Genomic DNA, 27,552 nt, shown 5'->3' with positions numbered 1-27,552 from the left:
TCTTACACCCAGCCATGCTTTCTCCACAGGACCCCAGCAAGCCTATGACAGTTTGCTTAGGCAGATACTCAGTATGCAAGTAACTACATTTCCTGCAGGACACACAAGTCTCCTGCTGGGTCTTGAAAATTCTAAGCAGAGACAGGACTAAACTATCAGCATGTCTATCTAGGCCCAGGCAAGAGAGTTCAGAGAGGAGTTATTGCCACACCACAACAGAGAATGATGAACCATCATTGAGGAACCATTATTCTTGGCAAGCAGAGCCCACCATTGTCTTCAGGAAGCACAGCTGGCAAAGCACAAGTGTGACCATCTATCTTAAGGAGCTATGACTCTAGTTACCCAGCAAACTCTGTGAGAATAAACCAGCCACAGCAGGGAAGAGACTGTAAAGGAGGAGGAACAGCATCCCCACTGAGGCTCATTCATCTCAGGTGATAAACCTGAGAAGGAATTATGACTATTTTTAAACATATCGTTTCTATAGCAGGCAAGGAAAGAAATCATTGGTGGTAGACCTAGACCTCCTGGTGTATCAAGTGATGTGTTGTACATGAGAGTTCATAAAGCACATGCACTACTCTGAAGCTCATTACAAAAGGTTTGCTTAGCCTCCTCCCAGAAGTATATTTTGGGCTGAGTTATTTGTCTTAAGGGTATGGTCAAACGTTTCTGAAATTGCTGGAGTCCAAGACTCTATAATGGAAAAAACAATGGACAATAGTGTCTTGGAGCAAACATTTGCACAGCTTCACAATGGCAGCATAAGCTGCAATTCAGCATTTCTAGCCGACATCCCTAGAGAGGTCACAAAAACGGCCAAGAGATTTCTCAGATGAAGCATGTAATAGCTCGCACCTCAGTTATCCTGGGACTGGGGTAGAAGAAACGCTGTCAGTGCCCAGAAGTGTCTGCAAGGGAAGTCCACCGAAGACAGGCTACCTCCCCGAGTTCTCCGAGCATCACAAGCCTGCTGGGAGATGCCCCACGAGCACACAATCACCTGGCATACTTGCATCAGACAGCGGGGAAGCAAACAGCTGACAGCTAAGGTGTCACCCAGGACGGTGCACAGAGGTGTGAACTATGGGCATTGCCCAGAACCGCTCGCAGTGTAAGCTGGATTCCTCAAGGGCAGGTGCTCTGGAAGTTCTGTAGCTAAGCATCCCTGGCTTCCTCAGTAATTCCTCAGCTGCATAGGACCAATAGCACAACTTACGAGTATTTCAAGTCTTCAGCTTATAAAATACTGAGTGATCGAAGAGGGGCCAGAACTTACACCTGAGAAAACAGGTGCCACCTGTGCCTGGGCTTGTGAATTAATGCACAGCTCCCCGCACATGAAGGCCCACCCAGAGAAACGTACCTCCCAACAGCTCAGGATTCCTCCCTCCAGTGAGGATACACCATGTTTAGCTCCCCAAGTGGTCACTCCCAGAGCAAAAGCTTCAACCCTGTCGTGCTTGGGGGGACCCGCGGAGAGCAGCTGGTCAGGTAGAAGCTGCTGGAAAAGGAGCTATAACAGGTAGTTGTGAAAGAGGCAACCCTGCTGAAGAAAGACGCTGAAAGGATGCCGGCCCGAGTTCTACTAGCCGTGGAGTCGTATCGCTCTCAAAAGCGGCCTCCACAGACAAGAGTCAGACTTCATCAATTCTCTAGTCCCTCACGGCAGATACCTTTGACAAGCCACATTCTGGCTTGTTAGGCTGGGAAAACCCACTCCGTTCCCTATATGAGGCCAGATTTAGACATCTGACTTGCATCACGGGCCCAAAGCTTATTATGTCAATCCGAGCTGATAAATAATCCAGAAACTGGCAAAAGCAAATGTTTGGCGAGAGCTTTGAATATAAACCAGACTTTAACTGAAACATATGACCACAACTGCAGATAAACCATTCAGTCTTTCTGTTGCCATCAATGTACATAAGACAATCCCCCTCATCCCATAACTTCCCAATCTCTGCCCCATTATCAGTGTTCAGAAACAATCTTCGATTGTTATTTGCATGGCACTTGACAGATTGAGAACCATGGGGTTTTTTTTGTAAAACAAGGTGAATCAAACATCCTTGTTCCTGGTTGTGAATAATTCTATAATTAATTATGTTAGCTATATACAATACCTTTGAGGGGGAAAATCTAGCACTATTCTTCTCTGAATTTATTTTCTTGGTTACATAACAAAATTGAATGCAATTTTTCTTCCCTTTTACCTGGGAACAAAGTCTGCATTCTTCAGCTGTGATCACTCAGGCTACTGGTCGGTTGGGTTTTTTTTTAAATAATAATGCACAAGAAGAATACAAAGACAGGGTTCCCTAGAGACTGAACCATGTATTTTATATCAAAAGGCAATCCACTTTCATTGGAAAATAAGCAGCACAGAAAATACTAAGCCAGAAGTTTCATTCTACATTCAGACACTTAGGAGTGGGCAATTATCCAGCTGATTAGTCTCTGTTTTGGGGGTTCTTCTGGGGTGCAGGGGTAACTATATCTTTAGTCACAGATATTCTAAAATTCAAAACAAAAGAAATAGGCAAAGCAACTGGTGTATCACGTCTTGCTACCACCACAAGCATTAAGAATATTTTTAAACATGCCACTCACCAGGAAACAAACATCAGAAGGAGCTGGAAATCACTGCTTTGCCACCACTCAGTTTTGACACTGTCACTTTTCACTCCCTTGCAGAAGTCCGGCAGCACCTTTCCAAGCACCACCTGCACCAGGGCACACTGTAACATCCCACGGGATCAGCCAGCTCACTCTGACATCAAACTAGGCTCAGGTGCTGGAATCAGACCAGGGGCCGAGTCCCAGCTGGCAAATCTAAAATGACTTCCAGCCCAAGGGAAATGAGAGAGGAGTGTTTGGATAGAGCTTGCGTAGAGGGCTTCCAAATGGTAGTAGCCCTCCTTTAGAGAAATAGGAATACTGCCTAGGCTGAAGATCAATAGATGGTTTGGACTGTTTGAGGAGTGTTGTGGGGATGGTTCTCTTCTTGTCCTGGACCGGGCTGAGCAGGCCCCATTCTTTTGCTAGTGAGCAAAAGGAGTTTGCACAAACCTGACTGTGGCTCTTGCTTTGCTAGGTGGAGAGAAATGTGATTATTACTCATTCCCCACTGCATGGCTGCCTTGCAGCTGCCAAAGCCCTCCTGCCAGTGAGGCTTCAAAAAGGAGCATGGCTGGCCAGTTCACCCAGAAACAGCTCCTCACCTCTCCTGGCAGTGCAAACACCTCTTTGAAAGCCCATTCCACCCATACTCTCACTAGGTAGTAACTGCTGGTTACCACTCCCTCATCTGTTGTGGGAAAAGCAAATACAGCTCTCTAGCTGTTCTTTGCACTATGGACATATAATGAGAGTGTTCATTAGACAGGCCCCTGCTGAAAGACTGAGACTTCACCATGACCCTCCATTTCCCTAAAAATACTGCAGGCTGAATGGAGCCTCCTGGCAAGACAGATAAATCCAGTCAATGCCACGTAGATCCCAGTGTTTGTCCCCTCAATAGAGCACAGAAGTTTATTCTGGCATTCATTTATTATGCCATCTAACTAACACACAGCAAAGGGACAAAGGTGAACTCTTTAATCACTGTAAGGATGTTTTTTCTCCAGGGCAGGGGTGTCAAGTCTGGAGATGACCAACACCATAGTCCCTGGTATAATCTAATGAGCTTTGCACCAAAACACACAATGATACTTCCACATAGATTTCAGATGAGTAGGTACTGATTCTGCAGGGATGCCAGAGGTGATGATGTTTTGTACTTATCCAAGCTTAAGGGACTAGCTACAAGACAGCACATAATCCTGCGATAAAAGTCCTTAGCAACTTAATCTGACACTGGAGTTAGCCCTGCTTTGAGCAGGGGATTGGCCTAGATGACCTCCAAGAGTAACTTCCAGTATATAGTCTGTGATTTTGTGATACCACTGCTTTTGAGACAGCACATCTGTGAAGGAACAACGGAAAGACTGCTTCTACCTCAGATCTGGGATTGGGGGTTCAACTAGAGTTAACATCACCCTGGCAAAGATTCTTGATGACCTTTGTGATCAATAAAATGCAAACACAGCAGAAACACACTGGACAGATCCCTAACATTCAGAGCAGGCTTGTGGCATTACGCTTTCACTTTGTTTGGGGCAAGGGTGTTCCTGCCCAAGGAATGTCTTGGGTCCTTTCCTATGCATAATTCCTCTTGAAAAACTCCCTGTCACTTCCTACAACAGCAAATATATGGAGCAACTTTATACTAAATATAGTAATTCCCCAGATGCACAGCCTCTGCAAATTTCAGTGGATGTGACCCTTCCTTCATTACTTTATATAAAGTATTGCCGTGATGTTTTCTATGGTAACACAAGATGGTAAATCCATTAGAATTATGAGGAAGACTTTCGCCATAACAGCTGGCATTCAACTCATACTCATACGAAGCTGACCATAAAGAATACACTTAGATAATACACTTCGAATATGTAGATAGTAAATAGGGTATGAAATTGGATAAAGTAAGACATCTTTAGAATTTCTAGGATCCAACAGAGCATACAGATTGTATTCCAGGTAGTTCCTAGAGGGTGTGACAGTAGACAAATTAATCACAAAGTATCATGCCATCAGTATCATTCCACTAAAACCACTAGCACAATTGAAATATTACATTTTTACCTTTATCTGTATCTCTTCTGTGATTCTAAAGGATTGGAGCAAAGGGAAACTTTGTATCTTCTTCCAAGCAGTCAGTATCTGGATGTCGTGCCTGAGTTATCAGGAGCCTAAGTGATAGGCACCCAATGAAATGCGGAAACCAGAACCAGGTGTAAATTCTTTTGCACCCCCCTGAATAATTTCACTAATGAATACAGATGTGACAATTCACTTAATCACATTTTGTCAATAAGGCTCGCTAACTGCCTTTCCTCTTCTGCAAGTTTGATGAGTGATGTTTTTTCTGTCTAAATAAAACCAGCCTTGTGTTCTTGTATTATGCTTACAGCAATTTTCTATTAGCCAGGCCTGGTTCTTATGAGTCAATAATCAATGACACAGACACAGGATGAATATAAACTCCTGAGCTTTTGAAAGGAACCAATAGCAGCAAACATCTCTGCTTTCTGCCCGGGATGGAGAGGCAGGTCACTCTCACGATGTTTAGGTATTTCTAACAGACCCAGTCTTTCATTTTATATGTGTTACAATGCATCCAGACAGAAAGAGTATGAGGATGTCTGGGTATTTCTGGGACTTCTTTTGGAAAACCTCTGCCTAGCTGTTATTCTTTCCAGAAGAGCACACAAGAATCATGGCAAACTCTGAACTGAAGAAAAGCAGGGACACAAATGAAGATTCCTACAGTAGAACACATCAGAGTATTAATCTTGCTACCTAATCGGGTAACCAGCTTGTCAACATGACAAAAATTCAGGGGATATGTTCTATCTGGACTTTAGCTAAGTGTTTGGAGCAATGTCACGTGGGAAACAATCAGCAGCTGCAAGAATTGTAAGCAAAGTATGGAAGTAGCTAAAGCGGAAATGACAAACGGGAAGTCATTGGCCTGGAGGGATTTTACTGGTAGTGTTCCTCAAAGAACTGCCCCAGGACAAATTTAATGTAATTGTTTGGCACAAAAATAGCAGTATACTTGTGAAATGTTCTGATTAAACAACTTGGGAGGCAATGTCAGTGCAAAAGAATAGCTGGAATGGTAGCTATGGGACAAAATCTTAGTGTACTAAGTGCAATAAGGAATAACAAGAGTTTTTGCTATGAACCAAAATCTTGTCAGCTGAAAACAACTAGGAGGAATTCTGAGACATACTAGTAGGACTGCCAGACTTCCTGTAAGAGAATGCCATCCTTAGATCCTCACTGCTCCTTACAGGCTCCTTCATCTCAGGATGCTGCTGGCTTTGTTGCTTTGATCCAGAGGCAGAGAGAGGTAGGCAGGGAGCAGGCAGCAGAGGTCACAAAATCACATAACCCATATTAAAAAACACAGAAAATGCAGGGAGAAGTAATACCCCACAAGTTCTTAATATGGGACATGGGATTTTGGACTGAACTATGAGAAATTTGTTGTATGAGACATCCAGCAAGCCTGTGTAAGCCACTCACAGGGTAACTATAAGGACCAGGGGAATGGAGCTTATTTCAGAGGAAGCTACAAGCAGACAGTGAAGATTGTGTTACTGAGATTACCTGCTTTCCAGGCTTCAGAGGACTCCTAGTGGTGCTGTTCAGCCAGTAATGGCACAAGTTAGAGCTCTTGTATGAACCTTCCTCATATCTGTAGATGGGAAGAGATCTAGATCTAGAGCTGGCCTAGATCACTGGCACCCCAAAAGTCACAGGGAGCAAATGCTTCTGGTTAATATCCACAGTGGTTTCTCTTCATCCAGGGTGGAAGAATAAATACATTGCTAAACTGTGCCTGAGCCATCCAGTTCCGGGAGTGAATGGGTGGCTGTGGAGAAGGACTCCTCCTACAGGAATTTCTGGTGAAGCAATGGGAGTACCTTCCTCCTCTACCCTGATTGGTATTGCTGATATACACTGTCCTGAATTACAGGAAGAAATTGAAAGCAAAGGAGGCACCTTTCCCTCGGGCCTCAGCATAAGGTCCCTTCCAGCCCAAGCTATTCTATGATTTCTGACCTCTCAAGGTAGGCTACAGTGAAGGATAGTTATACAATTTCTCCTTAGATGCTCTCTTCTCATGATAACCTCCTTGTCTTGACTAGGAACTTTCTTCAGAAATGTTTACCTCTGATCTGCTGGGGAGGAAACAGAAAAGAGGGGAAGTGGTATCCCAATGTGCTCTGTGAGCAGCAGAGCCTATGAAGGCTGTATTCCAATGGATTTATGTCCTATGTCCCTCATGCTACTGCCCATTCACCTGACCAGTATGCCCTGTCCCCTCTTCATATCCACCACCCTACCTCCAAAATCTTCCTCCAGGGTGACAGGAGGAAGACTCTTTTCCCTGCAGTGTCTCCAGTTCTTCCTCACCTCCTTTAACTGCCACCCAGCCTCCCCTGCCTAATACCTGTAGGTCTCTTGGAAGACTTTTAGCTACTTTTTTGGCATACAAAGGTCAGAAGGGAGGACTCATTGTTACAGAAGACAAGTGAAGTGGCAATTCAAAATATTGAAAATTGCTGTGTCTCATAAAATTGCTGAGGCACCTGAGCCAGTAACGAAAGCTGACCAATGTTCTGGTTTTTTGTGCAACTGTAGTAACATTCATATTGGGCTGCATTTCAACTTACATGTAGAAGTTTATACTCAAATTTGGAGATCTTCTAAAAAACCACTAGTATTGTGAAAAGCAGGTGAGTTTTCTGTTCGACTCCCAAAACGTAAAATTTCCATACATAGAGCACAATATTTCAGCAGTATAAAGTCCTGGGAATTTTCAGAAGTTGTTTCCTTTTGGAAAAGATTCTTCAAAACATTTCAAGTTCTTGCAAGCAAAATATCTGATTCCCACACAAATCCAGACCTCTTTTTCCTCACCATGAAGAAAACTCAGACAAGAACCAAAAGTGTTTTCTAGAGCATCAAAAAAACCCTAGCACTGGATTTACCTTCATCATGCCTTGCAAGGAAGGGGAGTACTATTATTGCTATTTTACAGAAGGAACTGAAGCTCAAAGGCTAAATTACTTACCTGCTGCCAGACAAACATGTGGTGGAACAGGGAACTGACCACAACATTCCTAATTTCCAAGACAGTGTCTTAAACACTGCACCATTTTTCTTGCAAGGCCCACACAGTCTGCACTATGCACAAATACGCCTCAGATTGTAGGCTAGTTTGTGAAAATGAGAGCTTTAATATGCTTTGATCTGCACTTTGTTTTTTGCTCTCTCCCGTTATACATTGTCCACATGGAAACAGTGTATATTCTATAGTACTTTCTCAGAAGCTGGAAAATAATTTCCTTCCACTAGCAAACATACTACTTGGGCTGCATGGCACCACAGGAAAAGCCAATGCAGATTTTCATTTACTCTGTGTCTGCATGTTAACATGAAGAAGGTCATGAGGAGTGTACACAGTACTGAGAAAATGAGTAGTTAATTATTGCTAGACTGCAAGAAGGGAAAATATATTATTTATTTTGGTTTAGAAAACTGCAAATCACAAGAACTGCAAATCACAGGAATTGCTTCTTTTTCTGGACTGTTTTTTGTGGAAGGGCATATGTACAGTAACATTTGCGACAATCATTGGAGGCTATCCAATGTGCTTTGACTATTACAGAAAAAAAATCCCTTCTTATCAGTGGGAACAATCTTAATAAACAAAGTACAATATTCAGCAAGAAAAATCCCATTTTTCTTGCTCGTGTATAATCCGGCAACTTGCCAATGTCTGCTGCCATATTTACTCCTCCTGAAGTGTTCATGCTTGAAGGTTTCATTGCACCATCAACAGTCTACAGTGCTTCAAAACTAAGCTCCTTTTAGATCAAAATACCAGATTTGCTCTTCACAGCACAAGTTTTAATTATTTCAAAGCTTATCAGCATACAACAGCAGGCTTAAACTTAGTACAACCAGATGTTTCTGTTGGGATGTCAATGCACTGTTTAAAACTTTTCTCTAGTCCTCCAAAGGCTGAAGTTATATTTGCTGTTCATATTCCAGCTAGGATAAATAAGCAAAATGCATTCATATTACAGAATAGATAACTGTTTTAAAAACATTCTAAGAAGGCATTTTTATCAAATGTTTTGTCCCAACCTTTCTATCAGAACAATTGGAACAGGTGGACCAAAACTAGCAAATCGGTTCCTCTGCAAAAGGCAGACTAGTCCCTCCCAAATACTAATAATTACATACAATCATGCATAATTATAAACACATCTAACATCTTTGTGTGATTGTGTTGAAAAATAATAGTTGTTGCAGGCTACAAAAGTAGCAAAAACTCTTACTTCCAGACCAAGATAAGGAAAGAGTCCTAGGGAACACAATTTGCTATACTCAACTTCACCTGTTACTGGGTAGCTAGGAGGAGAGGCTTATGTCCAGTGTCAATGAGCAGAGCAAAGCATTGTCACAAAGCCCAGAAAGCCAGCTGCAGGATTAGGACTTCCCACACGAGTCTTGGGCAAGCATCCAGGCAACTGGCAAATGCCAGAGCAATCGTAGAAAATTCTGGAGAATTAGTGCAGTATGTTCCTTGTTGACTTAACAGTTTTATCCAGACAGAATACCAAAGATTTGAAAAAGACATTTACTATCCTAACACTTTGAAGACATGGTCAATCAGGCCACTTTATTAGGTGGAATACAGCAAGTCAGAAGCGATGATCATTAAAACCAATGTACACCATTTTCAGAGTTTAGATTCACTTCAGTAGTATTCAACAGATATGGACTGCTGCAAATTCTGTACAGGCAATTACAAAACTTACCAAGCTTTTCTGCACTGGAAAGAACTAGAGACCACAACCAACAGACACATACAGTTCTATAATGCTAAATAATTGAGTTCATGTACTCAGATGTTTTGCAACGTTTAAGTAATATGAAGGCAAAAGGCTCAGCACCTGCCAATGTCCTGAAAACATCCAACATTTTTCTAGGCAAGATCCAGACTCAGCAAATTGCTCAACTTTACAAAGTAAACAAGTAGCAGAGATTGTCTTATCTCCTAACTCCAACCTAAGTCATTTAATATCCTCTGTCACATCATTTACTCTGAAAGAGTGGTTTAATAATTGTTTCACACTACCATGATGTATGTTTTTTAAGCATTTGTGTCACCAAGTGACAGAAGCAGCATTATTGAACAATTCCCAGTTTCTCCTAAAACTCTTTGTTTTGCAGTTATACATGGAGTATCTGCATTTAAGCAATGTTGTATTTCCACTGGAAAGGTATTTTAGACAAAACAACTTTGGTGAAACTGTCTCATGCATCAGTACAACGTTTCGTTCAAGACAACAAAAACAAGGCTCCTTCATTTCCACAGTCTCACTGAAGAAAGGTTTAAGTGATAAAAACCTCTTTGTTCTTCAGTCCAATTGATTCTTCCTTTCCTAGCAAACACTGAATTAGCTTTGTGACAGTGTTGCTCTGTGCTACGTAATGCAACTTCTGTCAACATCCCTGCAGTGAATGCGTACACTCTCTCTGGCTTCAGCTATCATGTGAAATCACCTGACAACTGAAAGGTATAAAATATCATCACATTTTCCCAGCAAGAAAACCAAAAAAATTGTAATGCTTACAGTGATAGTAGAAGACTGAAAAAAACCCAACCAAAACTCAGAACAGGAAAGTTGTGTCTGAGTGGGAGGGGAATGACAATGACAGGTAGAAAAGGAGTAACAAGTAACAGAACGGAGGTTTGGAAAAGAACATTGTAAACATCGAGTCTTTCATCTGTCTTCTTAATAAAACTGCATGATGTCTGCAAAAAACCCCCAAACTAACATCTGCTGACTTTATAAATAACACTCACTGCACATACATTCTTCATAACACATACGATCCTGCAATGGTCTTTAAAATGTTATGTACCATAATGAAGTGCTAAAAATAGACCAAGAAAAGAAGATAGTACATTCAAGTTAAATGTACATGCTACACCTGTACTCAAGAACAGTACTGGTTAGGTTATAGACTGTAACTATAGATTATAGACTGTTTCTTTCCTTTGAAATCTGAAAACACGTAGTTTATTCAGAACCTATTATTAAGACAGATACCCAATCTGGGTAAAGATTTTCAGTAGGGGCAATCCTTTACTCGCCTGTTCTAATGATCATTACACTCACCATGAAAAAATGCCTTTTAAAAAAGATTCTTTAAAGTATCTGCTTTTCTAGCCCAACATTTAGTGTTAACCTCCTGTATCAGGTGTATGGTCAAGGTTTTGGCAGCAAGGAAGGTGGGCTGCAGGAGTTGCCCCATGCCAGCCAGACAGTTCCAGCTGGCTCCACAAAGGACCCACTGCTAGACACAGCTCAGCCCAGCAGCCACCTGGGTGGCACCTTTGTGAAAACACCAGACAAGCAGAGGAATGAGGGGAAAAAAGTGAGGAACAGCAGTATGAACACCAAAGTCAGAAAAGAAGGCGAGGGAGGAGGTGCTCTAGGCAGATATTCCCCTGCAGCCCATGGAGAAGACCACGCTGGAGCAGATAACCACACCATGGCCTGGGGAGAAGCCTACACCAGACCAGCTGGGTATTTCCTGAAGGAATTGCAGCTCATGAAGAGCCCACACAGGAGCAGGGGAAAAGTATGAGGAGGAAGGAGCAGAAGAAGAACTGTTACAAACTGACTGTAACCCCCCATCCACCACTCAGGGGACTCGGGGGGGAGGAAAAAACAGAGGAGTCAGGAGTGAAGTTGATTCCGGAAAAAGGGAAGCAGTAGGAAGATGTTACTTTAATTTTTGTTTCTTACCATCCAAATCTAGTTTAACTGGCAATAAAAAACTATATTAGTTTTCCCCAAGTTGAGTCTGTTTTGCCTGCAACAGCAACTGGTAAGCAATCTCCCTGTGTTTATCCAGACCCATGAGCTTTTGTTACCCTGTTTTCTTCCCCCGTCCTGTTGAGGAGCAGGAGTGAGAGTGGCTGGGTGGGCACCTGGCCAAGGTTAACCTGCCACACCTACTTGCAAAACAAATGAAAAAAAGTACACATTGGTTTAAAAGGAAGACATTTTAATATACAAATTTACACTCACCTTGTTATATTTTCTGCACTGATCTCTCTCAGTATATACTTCTATCATGTTTTCATAATAAAACCACAAAAAGTAATTCTCAAACTAGGGAGAAAACTGCAGCAGTCTGCATGATTTATTCCACTCATAATTTATTCTACAAGTGTTTACAGATTAACAACAACAAAAAAAATTCCTCTTCCTTTTTCTCAAGAAAATAAATATTTCACTTCTAAACTCAGGAATCATTCAGCTCTCTAACAGTCTCTGTGCTACACCCTGGCATCCTCTGTCAAAACTAGCATGTTTTTATCTCTTGGGATTCAAACCAGTAGCCTTTGTTGCTCCTCACGTGCCCACATAGCATATTCAGAATTCTTCTCCAGCGACACCCAAAGACACACTTCAGTGAAAGAAGAAACAGCTGAAGATGTCCATCTTCAGTTTTGCCTTGCAATACACCCAGCCGCCAACATTACTTTCTTCCAAATGGATCAGACCACACTTTTAACCCTACAAATCAAATATGAGAATACCAGCAGTTCATAACTAGACTGTTGGAGAAACAAAAAACTTTTAAAAATGGGTCTGCTACTCCAGCCTTGTGAACGAAACAATGAAAGAACCTAACAATTTCCGCACCAAACTCACAACTCTGCTTAAGCTTGCAAAAACATTTAGAAAGACAACCTTATCTTGATCTTAAGCTTCAGGTAATGCAAAAATCTATCAAATCCACAGATAGGGTGTTCTAATGTTGTTGGAACAACCATCTAGAATTGCATCTTGCCCTTGAATTTGTCTAGATTTCACTTTCAACTAGTGGATCTCATAACTTCTCATCAGCAGTTAAATTTAGATGAAAAAGTTATACTGAGGAGAACTGGTCATCATGTACCTGCATCTTGGATTAATGAGCCAGTCCAGTCCTCTTTAATGTTTAATAAAAGAAGTCAGGTTTACCACACTTCTATTTCACAATACCCTTTCTACTTCACTTCAGCATTTCACCACTTTCCTGGAAAGCAAGCCCTGCACTGATGATTTAACTGGTATGTGTAGTAAGGACATGGCGTGAATCCTATTTGGTTTTCCCCTGCTGCTGATGTTAGGCTTTTCTAAAAATAGGAATACATTACCATTTAACATACTGAGATATGAACTGTTTCATCAAGACAAGCACTCTCATCTCTTTGAACAAGAAGTGCCAACCTTGCATAATCAATAGCCAGTTCCATTACCTATGAAACAATGAACTATCAAGCATAATCTGCCACGCTTTTACTTTACTCCCCTCGTATACTTTTCTATACTTTCTACTGGCAACGGCAGGGATCAAAAAGCTACTAGCACCACATTCCGAATTTTCCTTTATGTCTAGTGGATTTCTGCCTTATCCCTCCACCCATGAGGCTGGAAGGTACTGACAAAGTGCTCATAAAATTGTGTTTCAGCTGAGTTGTAAAGCAGTATTCCACAAAAACAGGGTGCAATAGTATGTTCTTTACAGCTACAGCTCAGCCCACCCACGGTTCTTGTTTGCTCTGAGCTGGTTCAGAAGTTAATTTCTGGTGTGGAAATTGGCATCTATTTAAGAAAGTGTCAAGATAACAGTATCTCTGCAACTTATTTGGCCAGTTAAGTCAATTTAAGACAAGTTTCATTAAATCCATAATTTTCAAGTGAAGAACTAGCCTGAAAAAAAATATTTTCATGATTAAGTTTTATTATACATGTATTCTTTGAATGTATTCTTCACTATATTATTTAAATCCATATAAATATTTAGGTCTTATTTCAAGAATGTCTTTAAAACAATCAATGCAAACACACGAATCAAGTATACCTGCAGGCTGAATATCCTCTTGAACAATACCAGCTCGGTTTATTGACTGTTCTTTCTCTGGAAAACAGAACAGAAAGGACATTACTAAAAAAAAGTAAATACCAGACATCTTGACTGGACCCAATAAAATAATATTGAAAATTGTGTTAATTCTGGATGCTACACAGTAAAATTCTGGTGAGTATCCACCTACACAATGCGAATATAGTATTCACACTTCACTGAGAATCTAACAGCTAGTCTGCTTTGAGAGATTACAAACAGTAAGATAATAATCTTAAGGTAATGACTACTGTTTTTAATAAAAGATGCCAAAATACCCACCATGATCCCATCACTTAAGAATTGCCTAGTACTTTTAGGAGCTATCACTCATATGCTCAACATCAGTAATCCCCATTTTCAGGCCTTGAAAGATCTTGCATCTTATCACAAGTACATTTCATGATAGCATCTACAAAATTATTGCTTGTAAACTTTGTGAAATTAAGTATCGGCGGGATATTTTTCCACACAATGGGCCAGTCTTAGGCTTTCGATTTTGTTTGAAAGATTCAACTGCTTCCAAGAAGAGAAATGGCCAAAACTATTATTTCCCCTTATTAAATGCCCCGCCTTTATTTTCCCTTCCAGTTAAGCACTTCACCACTGTGGTACTTTCAAGCAGGAAGTCAAAGCTCAGCTGGATTAGCCTTTTGCCCATACCACTGAACTTTTTAAGCCTTTAAAAAATTGTAGGGTGCACATTCTCAGGGGAAACTCAGAACTAAGCTCACCTTAAAACTGAAACTTTTCAGCATCCTATGTCACTGAGAATGCACAAGCACTACATGTTATTAGGCTGCCTAGGAACAAGCCTAATACTACTGGGGACTAGCAGGCATATCACAATAATTGATTCTACCTGCAAGGGGGCAGGCACTAGAGGCAGATCCAGCTTCTCCATTTCTGTTCACTGAGCACGGTAATTGCCATTCTATCCTTTTTGGCAGACAAAATCTCAGGGAACTGTCTAATTTCAAAGGAAAGGGTACAAAACCCAGACAGGGAAAACAGAATAAATTAGGGCAAGGAATCAGACTTATTGTAGGACATGGAGGAGGAGAATATTTAGTCATAGGTGGAGACTAAGATCGGAAGAGAGGCAGAGACCAAAATGAGACTCAATCTGAGAGGTCTGGGAACACACCTGGAGTGAACAGAAAGAGCTGTTAACTGGTCAGGCAAAGAAACCAGTGCAGAGAAGTAACAGATGAAAAATATGGAAATAGGACACAGACCAGTCAATAGGGAGACTGGTGTGGGGCCTGGAAACAACTTGGAAAACAACTAAGCCAAAAAAAGGACAATGAGGAAGAGTCAGTCTTGATGAGAGGACAGCTACCTCCTAAGATGGGGAAGGAACTGAGTCTCACAGTTCAGCAAAATCATGAAATTGACTGTAAAAATGCCTCAGTATCAGTACAAATAGCAGCTGTCAACCCACTGTTTTAATTAATCCAAGTGGAAGAGGTCCATGGTGAAGACCTCAAAGTTTCAACACTACCACTGAACTATGTGTTTCATATGTGGAAATAGTCTTTTTTTAAAGCTAGTTACAGACAGGAAAGTATTAAAAACATCAAGGCCATAAACTGAGGCACTAAAAACCTACAAAATGATAGTACTTCTCTATGAAATTAAGTCAAACCCCTGTGTGCACAATTTAAGGTTCATATTAACAATTTGATTACCTACAGTTTTTCCAAGTATGTTCCATTTTATTTGTTAAACTGCTAGGAACTCCTCTGAAGATGTGTAAGAATTGTGCAGAAAAGTCTTCTTCCTGAACATAATGTGCCTCATTTGTGTAGAATTTGGGTGATACACACAAGAAAAACAAGATTGAAGAAATGATAGCATTTCATATTTACATAGTTGAATGTCACTCCAGAGAACTAAAATCCATTCTTGCCTTTTGCAGGATTACCACGTGATGCTAATCCAAATATCCAACTTCAGACCCAGCATCCCAAAATGCAGAAATACTGAGTATTCACCCACAGCTCAAGCCAATGAGTGGTGTGAGCTGCTACAGAAGTTGTCATACAGCTTACTAGGCTGTACTCTGAAAAATCAAATCCTTTGTACCCCAAAGGTTAAAATACTTCCGTTCAAGTACCATAACAGTGAAATTCCACATTCTTGTCTAAAGCATTATGACAACGAATGCTTGTGCTTCTCTCATACTGCAGCAATGAGCATCGAGAAAAGCACATAGGAAATTAATAAAGGTGAGATCAAAGGAGAGTTTGAGCAGCATGCAATAGGTAAAGTTTAGAATCAGATATTAAATAGCAAGTTTAAGCACTTGCTAACTGTGCTTCGCTGATTTTATGTGCTAAATAGAGATTAAAAAAATCCCTAACCTGCTAGGGAACATTTGCTCATGTAATTCACAAGTATAAAAGAGGACGTTGTCCACTACTTCCGTCGTTTCCTGAATGCTGAGTGACACTTCTAATATTATATTTTTGGAAAGTGCACCATAAGCAGAAATGAATTAAGAATAAGGTTTTTAAATGGGAATACAGAGTATAAAACCTCTCTTTGTGGGCAGTTTCCAATTTCACAAATACAGCTTCCTTAAATAAAAACTCGCTTACGAGTTAAATTTTACTTCAGCTTTGATGCAAGGCTAAAGTCCCTCCAAGAAGATCAATAAGTTTGTTACCCTTTTGCTTTTTTTTTTTTTCTTCCCAGAAATCTCTTCAGCTGTCTCAGCAGATTAACCACATGCATCTTCAGGTTATTGCCAACAGCTTGCTTAGTTTTATAAAAGTTAAAGCGAGGGGATGAGGCTGGTTACACCAGAACTTCTCACACTTCCTTCGGTGGCAGTTAACATAAGGTCAAGAGTAGTTGTAGGTCCTCCCCCTACCGTGCCCGTGGCCTGCAGCTTCCAAGGCCTTGCACCCAAAGCTTCAGTGCCTTCGAGTGCTCAACAGCTCCCTGGTTAGAGTCAGTCACAGGCTTTGGCAGGTTTTCTGCGTTTCTGGCAGGAAAGTGGGGTTTTCTTCAGCAGCCATTTTCAGAGAAAACTCTGCAGACTGAGACCAGCTCTAGCAAATCATCACAATCAGTAAAGGCTCTGTTAAACACATTTTAAGTTGAACTTTTCAGCTACAGCTGGAAAACATAACTCAAACAACTTGGAGAATCACAGAACAGTTTCGGTTGTAAGGGACCTTTAAAGGTCAACTAGTCCAACCTCCCTGTCATGAGCAGGGGCACCTTCAACTAGATCAGGTTGCTCAGAGCCCCATCCAGCCTGACCTTGAATGTTTCCAGGAATGGGGCATCTACCACCCCTTTGGGCAACCTGTGCCAGGGTTTCACCACCCTCATCATAAAAAATTTCTTCCTTACATCTGCCCTCTTTCATTTTAAAGTTGTCACCCCTTGTCCTATCACTACATGCCCTTGTAAAAAGTCCCTCCCCAGCTTTCCTGCAGGCCCCCTTTAGGTACTGGAAGGCTGCTGTAAGGTCTCCCTGGAGCCTTCTCTTCTCCAGGCTGAACAACCCCAACTCCCTCAGTTTGCCTTCACAGGAGAGGTGCTCCAGCCCTCTGATCATAACTTTTTCAATTGCATCTCAATCCTCTCAATCACTTCAGAGAACAGCTAATGGGTGTTCTTCATCACATGCTGGCCAGTAAGTTGAACCAAGAATAGTACTTTTTTTTTTTTTTTTTTTCTTTAAGTGTCTCTCAGGCGACCAGGAAGCCTTTCGGGAGTTGCTCACCCGGCGGCAGCCCCCAGCACTCCCCCAGCCCGCGCACGCCTGCGTTCCCGCCTGCGTTCCCGCCCTCGCAGCCCGGCCGGGGCACACACCGGCTCACGGCCGGGGCACACACCGGCTCACGGCCGGGCCCCGGGCCCCGGCCCGCTGCCCGCCTCGCCCCCCTCCCGCCCCGTGCAGGGACTCACTGTACTCCTCCGGCAGCAGCAGCGGCCGGAAGTAGATGGGGTAAAAGGCCGCCCCCACCACGGCCACGAAGCCGCCGAAGATGCCGAGCGTGCGCGACAGCCCCGCCATCGCCGCCGGCGGCCGCAACCCGGAAGCTATGCGGCTCCCGCTTCCGGCACACACCGGAAGCGGGGCGGCGAGGCACCGGCGGCGGACTCCCGGCCCGGCGGCCGACGGCGCCCCCGCGCGGGCCGGCGGGACACAGCCGGGTGCGGGTGCCGGCGCCCCTCCGGCGCGGCGGGCCACGGCGCCGGTACGCGCCCGCCGCGCCTCGTCGTGTCACGCCTAGAGCGGGCGAACGGCGGCGCCTCCCGGGCAGCCCCGGCGCTCGCCGCAGCTGTGAGGAGGCGCCGCCCCGCCTCACCGCCCTCAAGCCACCCCGCGGCCGCGCGTCGCCCGCCAGCGGCACCGGGGAGCTGCTGCTGGCAGCGCAGCGCCGAGCCGAGCCGTGAGGGTGGGGACGAGGGCGGGGGGAGCCACCGCGGAGCCCCCGAGCGACGCTGCCGCCGAGAGGGAGGGAGGGAGGGAGGGGGGTGAGGAGGCGGCCCTGCGCCGGGGTGCCGCCGCTCCCGGGACGCCGCCCGGTGCCTGTTGTACCGGGGTGCGCGGGGGGCTGCGGGGCGCCCCACAGCACGGCCGGCGGGCTCGGCAGCCCGCCTCGGGCTCTCGGGCTCCGGGCGTGGCCCGGCCCGGCCCGGCCCCTCCGCGCCTTCCCCTCCCCTCCGCACCTGCGGGGCCCGGCGCGGCCCTTGCCCTGCCCGGGCGGCGGCCCCTCCTCCAGGAAGCCGGATCTGCCGCATCCGCGTCGGCGGGGCCGGCCGCGCTGGGCAGCGCCGTCGCCCGTGGCAGCTATGCGGTCCCCGGCTGAGCCCCGCGCCGTGCCCCGCCGCCGCCCCCCTCTGCTCCTGCTCCTCCTCCTCCTCCTCACGGTGAGTGGCGGCCGGCCCCGCACCTGCCCCCGGACCCCGGCCCTGCCCGCCGCGGTGAGGGCCCGGGCCGGGCGGCGGCCCCCGGGTGAGCGCCGAGCCCCGCGGGCGGGGGCTGCCCGGCACCCCGCGGCTTCGCGGCGGTGCTCCGCGCTCGGCCGGGCCGGTGCGGGGCCGCAGGTGGTGAGCGGAGGGCGGAGAGGGAGGCGCAGCCCCCGGCCGGGGGCCGGAGCGGGGGGGCGGGGGGGCCGCGGCCGCCTCTCGGAGGCAGCCCGCCCGTTGTGCGCCTGGCCCGGCGCCCCCCTCTCCAGCCCCCGGGGTTACGCTGCCTTGCCGAGCTGGGGAGCGTCAGGTCGTTAAATGGAAGTGCTAAAAAGCTTTCTGTCCGAGGCGGCGTTAAATTTCTGGGCTTTAAAGAAGGGGGGGGTGGGGGCGGGTTGCCTCTGGCGTCTGCTTACAGATGCACGTGTGAGTGTGGTGCCGCACCGGCTTACGGAAAAAACTGCGTTTCAGGGGCATCTGCTAAACCACTTTTTACTCTTTTATGCTGCTGAACACAACCCCCCGTTGAAGTCTTTGTACGCCTGTACGATATTGGTGCTGACTGGGAGCAGATTTGGCGTGTCTCCTTTTCACACCTCTTAAAATCTAGCGTGACGTGGCAGGTGTTCGCAGGTAAAGGACTACGGTTATCTTCAGACTTTGTGCAAACAGGTGCAGTTGCACAGGGTCATGTGGAATTTCTGCGGGAGTGAACTGGGGGAGGGTCCTGCTGACATCTTACTCCAGTGAGTGAAAGAGCAGTTTCTCATCGTTTCTGTAATATTACGCTACTGAAAATTTTCACTTTCCTACCAATTGTTGTGATGGCCTCCCACAGTGATTTTTATCCCAACACCTGATGGGGTGACTTGGGCTAACTCCTTCAGATTCAGCAGGTTTTAAGAAAAAGATCAAGAAAAAAATCTTCTACAGCTTTTGTGGCTAGCTTGCCCCACACAATGAAGCCTCTGTGTCTTTCTTGTTGCACTCTGCCTAGTTTATGGTAACGTTTTGAATCCAGCGTAGCTGGCCTCTTTACTGTGCTGGGAAACTCTTATGTTTAAATCTCATAATCGCGCTCATTGTGTAATCCTTTCATCCTCATGCTCTGTAGTCAGAGATGATGCACAATTAACTCTGCCTTGTCTGAGATAATGGGGAGGGAAGAACTAGGGTTCCTCACTGAGTAGGAACTTTTAGATAATACACGTGCCATGCAGCGTGCTGGGGAGCACTGTGTAGAGGCAACCAAGTGGTAACAGAGACTCAGCCGTGGCCTGGAAGAGTTTACGGTCTGCAGTCTCTGTCACGGCTGCATCGGTGCGGGGTTGCTCAGGGGTCTCTGCACCGTGTTCCTTACGGGATGAGCCTCCTGAAGGGTTTGTTAGGTGTGGTATAACAGCAGACCCAAACATGCTTCATGCATTTTTTTCAGCACATGTCTCAACTAATGCCCAGGCACCAAAGAATACAAATAAAAGTTTCTTGAGTAACTCTGTGGGAGCCATTTAGCAGAATAGGTACTAACGGAAAGGCAGTAAGACGAGCACGGTTGAAGCTAACCTTAGGCATCAGCAGTCATGGTACATCGTGCTCAAGTGGTCTGGGAACATCATGGAGCTTGTTCTACACCGAACTGGCTTTGGGTTGCAGACGTTACAACCTTGGGATCCCCACCACAAAATTTCTGCCATTCACTGGAAGTCAGATGGCCACATTCATACACTGCTCCATCTTTGCTAACAAACTGTGCCAGACCCAGGCCATCTTTGCTGGAGGCCAGCTCCCATATCTTTGTATTGGATAAACCCCTGAGAAAATTGAGAGCTGGTTGTGTGTATTTTGACAGTAAGTGTGTGTATGTGGTAAGCACGCAGTGGTACCACAACGCTTTGGAGTGTATACCTGCTAGACTTCTACATTTTGCGATAACCACATGGCATTGCTTTCATAATATATTACCACCTTCCTCATGACACAGCCCCCATATCAAGGATTAAGCTGTTTACGAGTACTTTTAATTGTAAGATAAAAAAAATATGTAAGAAATATGAATGATAACCATCAAGTAGAAGAGATTTAGAATAATTTGTGGTTGCTGTGATGTGCTTTTAATGCTTTTAGAGGTATCTATAACCAAAGAAGAATTATGTAGGAGACGTAAAAGAATAGTATCTTTGCCAAGTCAAGCTCTGAAAGATACTCAAATTGGTATTAAAGTCAACATTCTCTTGTCAATTTTTATATCAGTATTTGTGCATGTGTGTTATTACATGATATGGTGGTAACTTTGCCAATGGACACGAGCCTCCTATTGCTATTCCTTTTTTAGCCCCTTCAGTAACATTTTTCTAGAATGGGAAATGAGGCAGAGAGGAAGGCTGTCACTGTGAAGAGACTACCTGTTGTAAAAAGCCTAGATACTGACATTGTGGAGTGTTTCGCATTTTTATGGCACTTTATTTGTTCAAAGTGTGTATCTTGGTGTGCATACACATGTTTATGAGTGTTCAGCGTCACTGCACATCTGGCTTCCAGTTTCTCTTGTTGACATAAGAAGATAAGGAGCACTCGCTTGTTCTTGATGAAAGTGGTTTAAGTGACAAGTTCAGAAAGACCTAGGAACACTAAATAAATCTGGTTATCTAGAATTACCCAGCTGCTAGCAATATCCAGCTTTCTCATCCAAAAGTTCCCTCATTCAGTTATGTCTTCCAGCTTCTACCTTAAATAAAGTCAAGATCTTGTGGTAAATATTGTCCTCTATGCACAGTTCTGTTCCACTTGCAAGCCTAGAGCTCTTTTGTGCCTTTAAGGAGGCAGGGATCCGGGGGAAAAATAGCATTTGGTCACATAGTTAAGTCAAAAATCCTCATCTATAGGAACAAGGAAGTAATATAGGTGAACTTAAGTTCTGACTTTTCCTAATAGTTACACCTTCACAGGTTTTGCTGACTTGATGTTTTTTCAGTGTAGCTCTCAAGGAGTGTCAGTGTATTCTTAAGAAATAAAAAGCAAAATAGTTTATCATTAGGGGCTTTCACTGATCCCATATTGGTTCGTGGGCAAGGTCTTGTCCTCAAGGTGCACAGCACATAATTCCAATAATTAGAAAGGTACTAATGACTTGGCCAAAGCTTTTAAATATTTTGAGAATCACAGTGAGAAAGCCATCAATCCAAGATAGATATCCAAGATAAATTTAAGTTCGATTTGTTAAGCTTAGCAAAGTTAGAAGTCACCCAAGACAGAACTTCTCATTTTAAGCAGTCTTATTGACCAGCTTCCCTGGTAATCCTAAGTGACAATTCTGAATATTTTAAACGGATCAGGGGACCTGGCAGAAGCGCCGTGCTGGTGGCTGGCCCGCTGAGCAGAGTAATCCTCAGTATCCTTGGCAGTGCATCAAGCCGGACGCTGACTGCAGAGCAGAAAGAAAAGAAGCTGTTTGAAGCCTTAGAGACAAGAACTTCAGCATGGAGGATAATCCTGGTGTATGTCCAAGCACTCACTCTCAAAGTATATTATAATGTACATAGTTGTGGAGAGCAAAAGCTAAGCAAATGCTGCCTGCTGGTCTTGCTCCTCAGATTTGTAAGTCTGTCTTCAGGATAGGAACATTTCAATAATAAGCTCTTAAATACTTCATGAACATTAGTTCAGGAAACCATTGTGAGCTGCCTTAGTTGTTGCTCTGCCTTTCAGGTACCTTCCCAAGAGGTAACACAATTAGCTAACTTTACAGGAAGATACAGAAACATCAGGCTGCGGCAGTACTAGTGAACAACAACATGATGAATAAATGCTGGTACGTTTTAGTATATACTCTTTAGGCCTGATCGATCCTAGGAGCATGTGTAAATAGCATGACGTGTAAGTCAGTATCTTAGACCGGATTCCACTTGCGGAAGGGGCGAAGGATACAATACACCCTGTAAATACGGTTTGTTTGTAGAAGCATGTGTAACTTTGAGAGCTTAATGTAGGGGAGTTACCCTTAAAACCTTGATGGTTGCTCTTCAGTAATCTGCATCTACTTGCTGTGTGAAAGAATCCTGGTATTTTGGAGTTCGAGTATGGTATATAGACCTTCTGCTTGTGCACTGTTCTGTTATTCCTGCAAGTATTTTAGTAAATCATGTAAACTTAGATCCTCCGGTTAACATGTTTTGTGTTTGGGGTTTTTTTTCCAGAATTTTGCACCATCATTTGGAAAGGAGACGTTACGGACAACGGCAGTTACTCCACAGTTTGAACAAAACATGGATTATGTGGACTTTATTCATTTAAACGTTTTAGAAAAGAAAGTTCTTAACAATTCTGAGGTTTCAGTTCAGTATTTATGTTCTAAGCCTTGTATCATCAACTTGGAAGCAGTAGCTTCCTCCGAGTTCAGGACTGGTGTACCAGTGTATAGAAGGAGATGGAAGGATGAGAAGAACCTTTATGTTAGCAGAACTCGACAAGTACATTTGAAATTTCCGAGTATCATGGTTTACAGAGATGATTATATCATCAGAAACTCAATAATAGTGCACAGTGTGATATTATATGCATGGCTTAGTCACAAATCAGTTAGCAGCTATGATGTTGAGCAGAATGAAGACTACCAGGATGCAGTTGCCAAGAATTACACTTTTTTAGAAGCAGTTCCACCTTTTGAACGCCCATATAAGGACCACAAAGTTTGTCTTCAGTGGGGTGCTGACTATTTGTGGATGCTCCAGGCAAACAGGATACCTCAGTGCCCTCATGAAAGTGGTAGGTATAATGTCACTTTTTTCCCCAAGGAAACTGATGGGACCCAAATAACATCTTTGGTAAGCTGTTTAAAAGTGCATACCTTTAGTAAATAGCAAATGTTACGTAGAATGATTTACTTGGCAAATATTGTTCAATATGTAAGCTTCGTAACTGTGGGGTTAGGGTTGCAAATGACTGAAGCCATCATGTCCTTCAGAGCTGGCTTGTTTCATCACAGCCAGCCTGGAGATTTGTAGCAGCATGGCTTTCTGTTTCCTGAGTGTATTCAAACAACTTTGTTTAAAACCCACTGGGTTTGGTGAACATCATTCCTTTGTCTTCAGAAAGAGTTGTTCAGTCCCTTACTGTGTTATTTTCAGGGTCCATCCTGCAGTTCTTTCATACATAATTCTCCCACATGTAGTCTACTTCTCCTTAAGATGATAGCCACACACTCAGAAACATATTTTTAAGTCTTTATAGTGCAGTAAACTTTATAGTACTTCTTTTTTTTTTTTTCCCCAAAACCATTATGGACAAGCACTTTTGTTTTAAAAATTAATAGTTTTAAATAAAAAATTGTGTCTTGCCAACTGTATAAATTATTGAAACTCACAACTCTGCTTTCTAGAATTTTTCCCTGTTCTAATTTTTTTTCTGTCTGCCTATCTCTACCTTTACCTGCTGACAGTTCTTTTTGTTCTTAATATATATTCAAAGCAGAACCTAAAAAGAAAAACATTATTTGCTTCTAAAGGGTTGTCTCCTAGAAAATCCCATAATGGTATTTGTGTCATTTATTTCATGACGTTGGCATGTAAATGCTCTGAAGATGAACAGGGAAGTGGTGATGTTGCTTCCTTCAGGGCTTTCTGAATTTCACACAATGGTGTGAAATATTTTATGTGTTATCTAATTATATTATAGATGAAAATGGTAAGAAATAGGAGGAAATAACATTCAAATTTATTTTTTAAAATAAGCTTGTAACAAATTGCTTGGGGTTTGGGTTTTTTTGGTTTTCATTTTGTTTTGTTTCTGGGGTTTTTCTAAAAAAGCTGATGACACGTCATGGCCTTGATCTTTTTCCTGTTTCTTAGCAGGGGGAGCTTTATCAGATTTATTACAGGATTATGCATATCAGTTCAGAACAGAATTGGTATCTATCCATACATACAGTATAAACTGGAGAGCTGAATATGGAGAGCAAGTCCAAGAGCTGTGGAGTAATGTCACATAAGCATAACCAAAGATACAATGAAATTTAAGCGAATAACATAAATGAAGATTTCTTCCTTGCTAACTGGTTCTTTAAATATCTCAGATTTAAATTAGTTTGTTCTTTCCCTGCTTCTAATACCAGCTGGAAGTAGACTCCATTTCAATTTCCATGGGTTATTTGGTCCAAGACTGTTATGTATTTAATAACAGCAAGTAAACTTGTGTTTAAGGACTTATTGAAAGTTTGTGTTAATTTTTAATCTGTTGTGTGATTCAAATGTTTGACTGTACCAGTGTGAGCTAATTAATTAGTTATCAATGCTTGTTGCCTGGCAGATTAAGAAAGATTGTATTTTGCAGATGGTGTCCAGATTCTCAACTTTATATATGCTTCCAGTGGGGAGAAAACAGGAATCGTGAAGAAATTTGAACAATTTGAAAACAGAGAACTTGAGACAGTCAGACAACATCAGATTGATTATCCCATGTAAGTATAGGCTAATAATTGAAGCGGACTATAAATGATGATTGAAGGCTGTAGAGTGTACTAGAACTCTTAGGCTATACCACAAATTAAAGGAATACTGCCTTCTAATTTGCGAAAAGGCTCAAAAGGAAACTAGCCAGCAGTTCCTTCTGTTCTCTGATTTCAGTTTTAGAGAGGATTAAGCTGAACCTCAGAAAGATACTTACAGCTCATGTTAGTGCAGTGCTGTGTAAGAGATACCAATAGTAGGTGTAACTGAGCTGGTTAGGTGCAGTTAGGAGGGTAAGTTAGCTGTTATGTGCTGTTGTGATCAGACTGCTGTCTCATGACTAGCTAGCTACCTTGTGGTTTTCTGCATTACAAAGAGATCTGCATTTCAACCAAGTGCAGAGTAGGGTTTCTTGCAAGGGCAAGCAGTGAGGAGCAGCTTTTTCCCTCTAAGTTCACACTCTAGTTTATTTTGCAGCTGACGTGCCCTTAGTGATAGAGTCCCCTGCCTAGATAAGTCTTCCAGCTTGAGCTTGCACTATTTCCTTCCACCATCGCTGTGTAGACTCTCCTAGTTGGACAGGAGTAAAACCATTTAGCCCCTGCACACTCTTTAGTTACAGAGGAATCACTCTGGGAAGATCATCTTTCTCTACTCTTCTCCCCTTTCCCAAAACTGTCACAACTCTTCAGTCATACTTTGCAACTTTAGAGGAAAAGGTATATGGAGAGATATATAAATATATCTCTCTTCCACCAGATGCTGTTACCCTGGCAACGTTATTACAGAAATAGGAAATGGTCACAGGAACTGGAACTTGCCTGCTGGTTTGTGTTTGGCCTGTGACCACAAGAAGAGTGCTAAGGAAGACTTGCCAGATAGCATAGGTTGCATACGAATTACTAGCCCTCAAACTATAGCTCTGAAGTCACAAGTACAGAGCAATTTTTAGCTCCTGGCCTCTTCAGGATGGATGACAGCCTGGTTTGCACAGCCTGCTGCCCTTTGCTTACCAGCACGGTTGCATTCTTCTTCTGACACTGAGGCGCTCAGGCTCTGGTTGAGAATATATGGCATGAATTTATGCAGCTCTTTACCTGCTCCATGCAGTTCCACCCTCTCTTGCCTTCGGGTGGTGTCTCCAGCGTTAACATAAAGCATTGCCTGTGTGTTGCAGTTGCGTGACAGCCTGGGGTAGCTCTGTTAAGAAGAGGAAGAGTTTTCCTTCAGCTCTCCGTATGTGAGCAGTGGTTCGCCGCTGCACCTAAAGGCCAACAGAAGCAGATGGATCTAACTGAAGTTACTTGTTTGACTTCAGTCAGGGATTTGTAAGGAAAGAGGACTGGAGATAGACAGCTGTCATTTGAGGTAGCTACCAGTGGACAGCCTGCAGCAAGGATGGGCTGGGACTGTAAGGGACCACTCACGCAGTACGGCATTCTGCAGCAATGGGGGATGTGAAATGAGTCAGCACTGTCCCAAACTCTGCCCCAAAAAATTTGTCTAGAACAGTTATGTGCTCAGACTGGCAATCAAGGATTAAATGGAGACTGCGGCATTTAAGTTTTCTATGTTACCAGAGATGAAAGATGCAAAGAGCGATATATAAACATAAGCAGTATTTCTGGAAGCACAACGTTTGCCTGTAGGTTGTAACAATCAATAAACAAGTGACTGTGATTTACAAAGCCTTCTACCTCACCCATATACCATCTCTGGAAGGATATGGTATTATTAGGTATTTAAAGTATGGACTCTGTTAGGGAAAACTTCACCACCCTTGCATATATTTTGAAGCAGGAGAGCAGGCCTTCAGATCTATATTGCTTTAGTTTAGGAATAGATACAAGGTACTCTATGTTCAGCAACTTCTTGAGGGAGAAATAAGGCAAGCTGACGCAATTCTAAAGTATTATAAAAAATACTGGCATTTTTTTCTTAATTATAGAAATAAAAAAAAACCAAATAATACCTCCTTCTGAAAGTCACTAAGAAAAGAGAACTTCTTTATCAGAGATGATAATAATCATAATGCTTTGCTGGGTTGTACATTGGAGGTGCGGTTTTCAAAGGCGTTCAGAATTGGCCTAACTGCTATGGAATGTTATGGAAATAAGCGGCCAAGTTTCTGTTTAAGAGCACTGAAGCAGATTTAGTCTGGCACAGAGGAACTCCTTAAAATTAGATACTGTGGTATAAATGCTGCTTTTAGTGCCTCAGCCAGCTTTGTGCAGAAATTTCTAAGTAGATGGTGGTGTCAGGTCTTCAGTTTTTTATTTTGCACTGCTCTATAGTTTGCACAGGCTCTACCTTTATTTAGCCTGTGATAGCTCTGTGACAGCTATTCATACCTATCTGTACTACCCAGAGGCTGGATTCATTTTTAACTGCTTCTCCCAAGCACATTTTCACAGTTGGCATTTAGTATAGAAGACAGAGCTTAGTTTTTACTGGCTTCCACAGTCAAGATTGCAAGACCACGCATTTGGGGATTTTGTACTGTAGCCTGCAAGTGGGAGGTTGGCTCCAAGTTGTCTCGGTCGTGTTTTCAGTTCCCTATTGATGTGGGATC

At 43.4% G+C, this 27,552-nt stretch overlaps 2 protein-coding genes across 4 annotated transcripts in view; one reads left to right on the top strand and one right to left on the bottom strand.

Annotated features, from left to right (window-relative positions):
• Window positions 1-18,102, bottom strand: part of SMIM20 (small integral membrane protein 20) — a 35,457-nt gene extending 17,355 nt beyond the window's left edge. Inside the window, exons 1-3 of one of the 2 annotated variants that reach the window (XM_075024071.1) lie at window positions 17,533-17,698; window positions 13,564-13,620; window positions 11,824-12,230 (exon numbers count right to left, since the gene is read on the bottom strand). In XM_075024071.1, the coding sequence (XP_074880172.1) occupies window positions 12,193-12,230; window positions 13,564-13,620; window positions 17,533-17,641 (204 nt within the window). In that variant the 5' untranslated portion in view covers window positions 17,642-17,698 and the 3' untranslated portion in view covers window positions 11,824-12,192. Of the gene's footprint in view, window positions 1-11,823; window positions 12,231-13,563; window positions 13,621-17,532 lie in introns of those variants that run through there. The other variant, XM_075024079.1, reaches the window with a different exon arrangement.
• A 204-nt stretch (window positions 18,103-18,306) lies between these two features.
• SEL1L3 (SEL1L family member 3) overlaps window positions 18,307-27,552 on the top strand; it is a 36,977-nt gene continuing 27,731 nt past the window's right edge. Inside the window, exons 1-4 of one of the 2 annotated variants that reach the window (XM_075024057.1) lie at window positions 18,378-18,501; window positions 22,246-22,348; window positions 22,734-23,301; window positions 24,865-24,991. In XM_075024057.1, the coding sequence (XP_074880158.1) occupies window positions 22,343-22,348; window positions 22,734-23,301; window positions 24,865-24,991 (701 nt within the window). In that variant the 5' untranslated portion in view covers window positions 18,378-18,501; window positions 22,246-22,342. Of the gene's footprint in view, window positions 18,502-22,245; window positions 22,349-22,733; window positions 23,302-24,864; window positions 24,992-27,552 lie in introns of both variants that reach the window. The other variant, XM_075024046.1, reaches the window with a different exon arrangement.

Source organism: Buteo buteo, chromosome 1, assembly GCF_964188355.1.
Source record: "Buteo buteo chromosome 1, bButBut1.hap1.1, whole genome shotgun sequence".
Classification (NCBI taxonomy): domain Eukaryota; kingdom Metazoa; phylum Chordata; class Aves; order Accipitriformes; family Accipitridae; genus Buteo; species Buteo buteo.
This window is presented reverse-complemented; position numbering and strand designations above follow the sequence as displayed.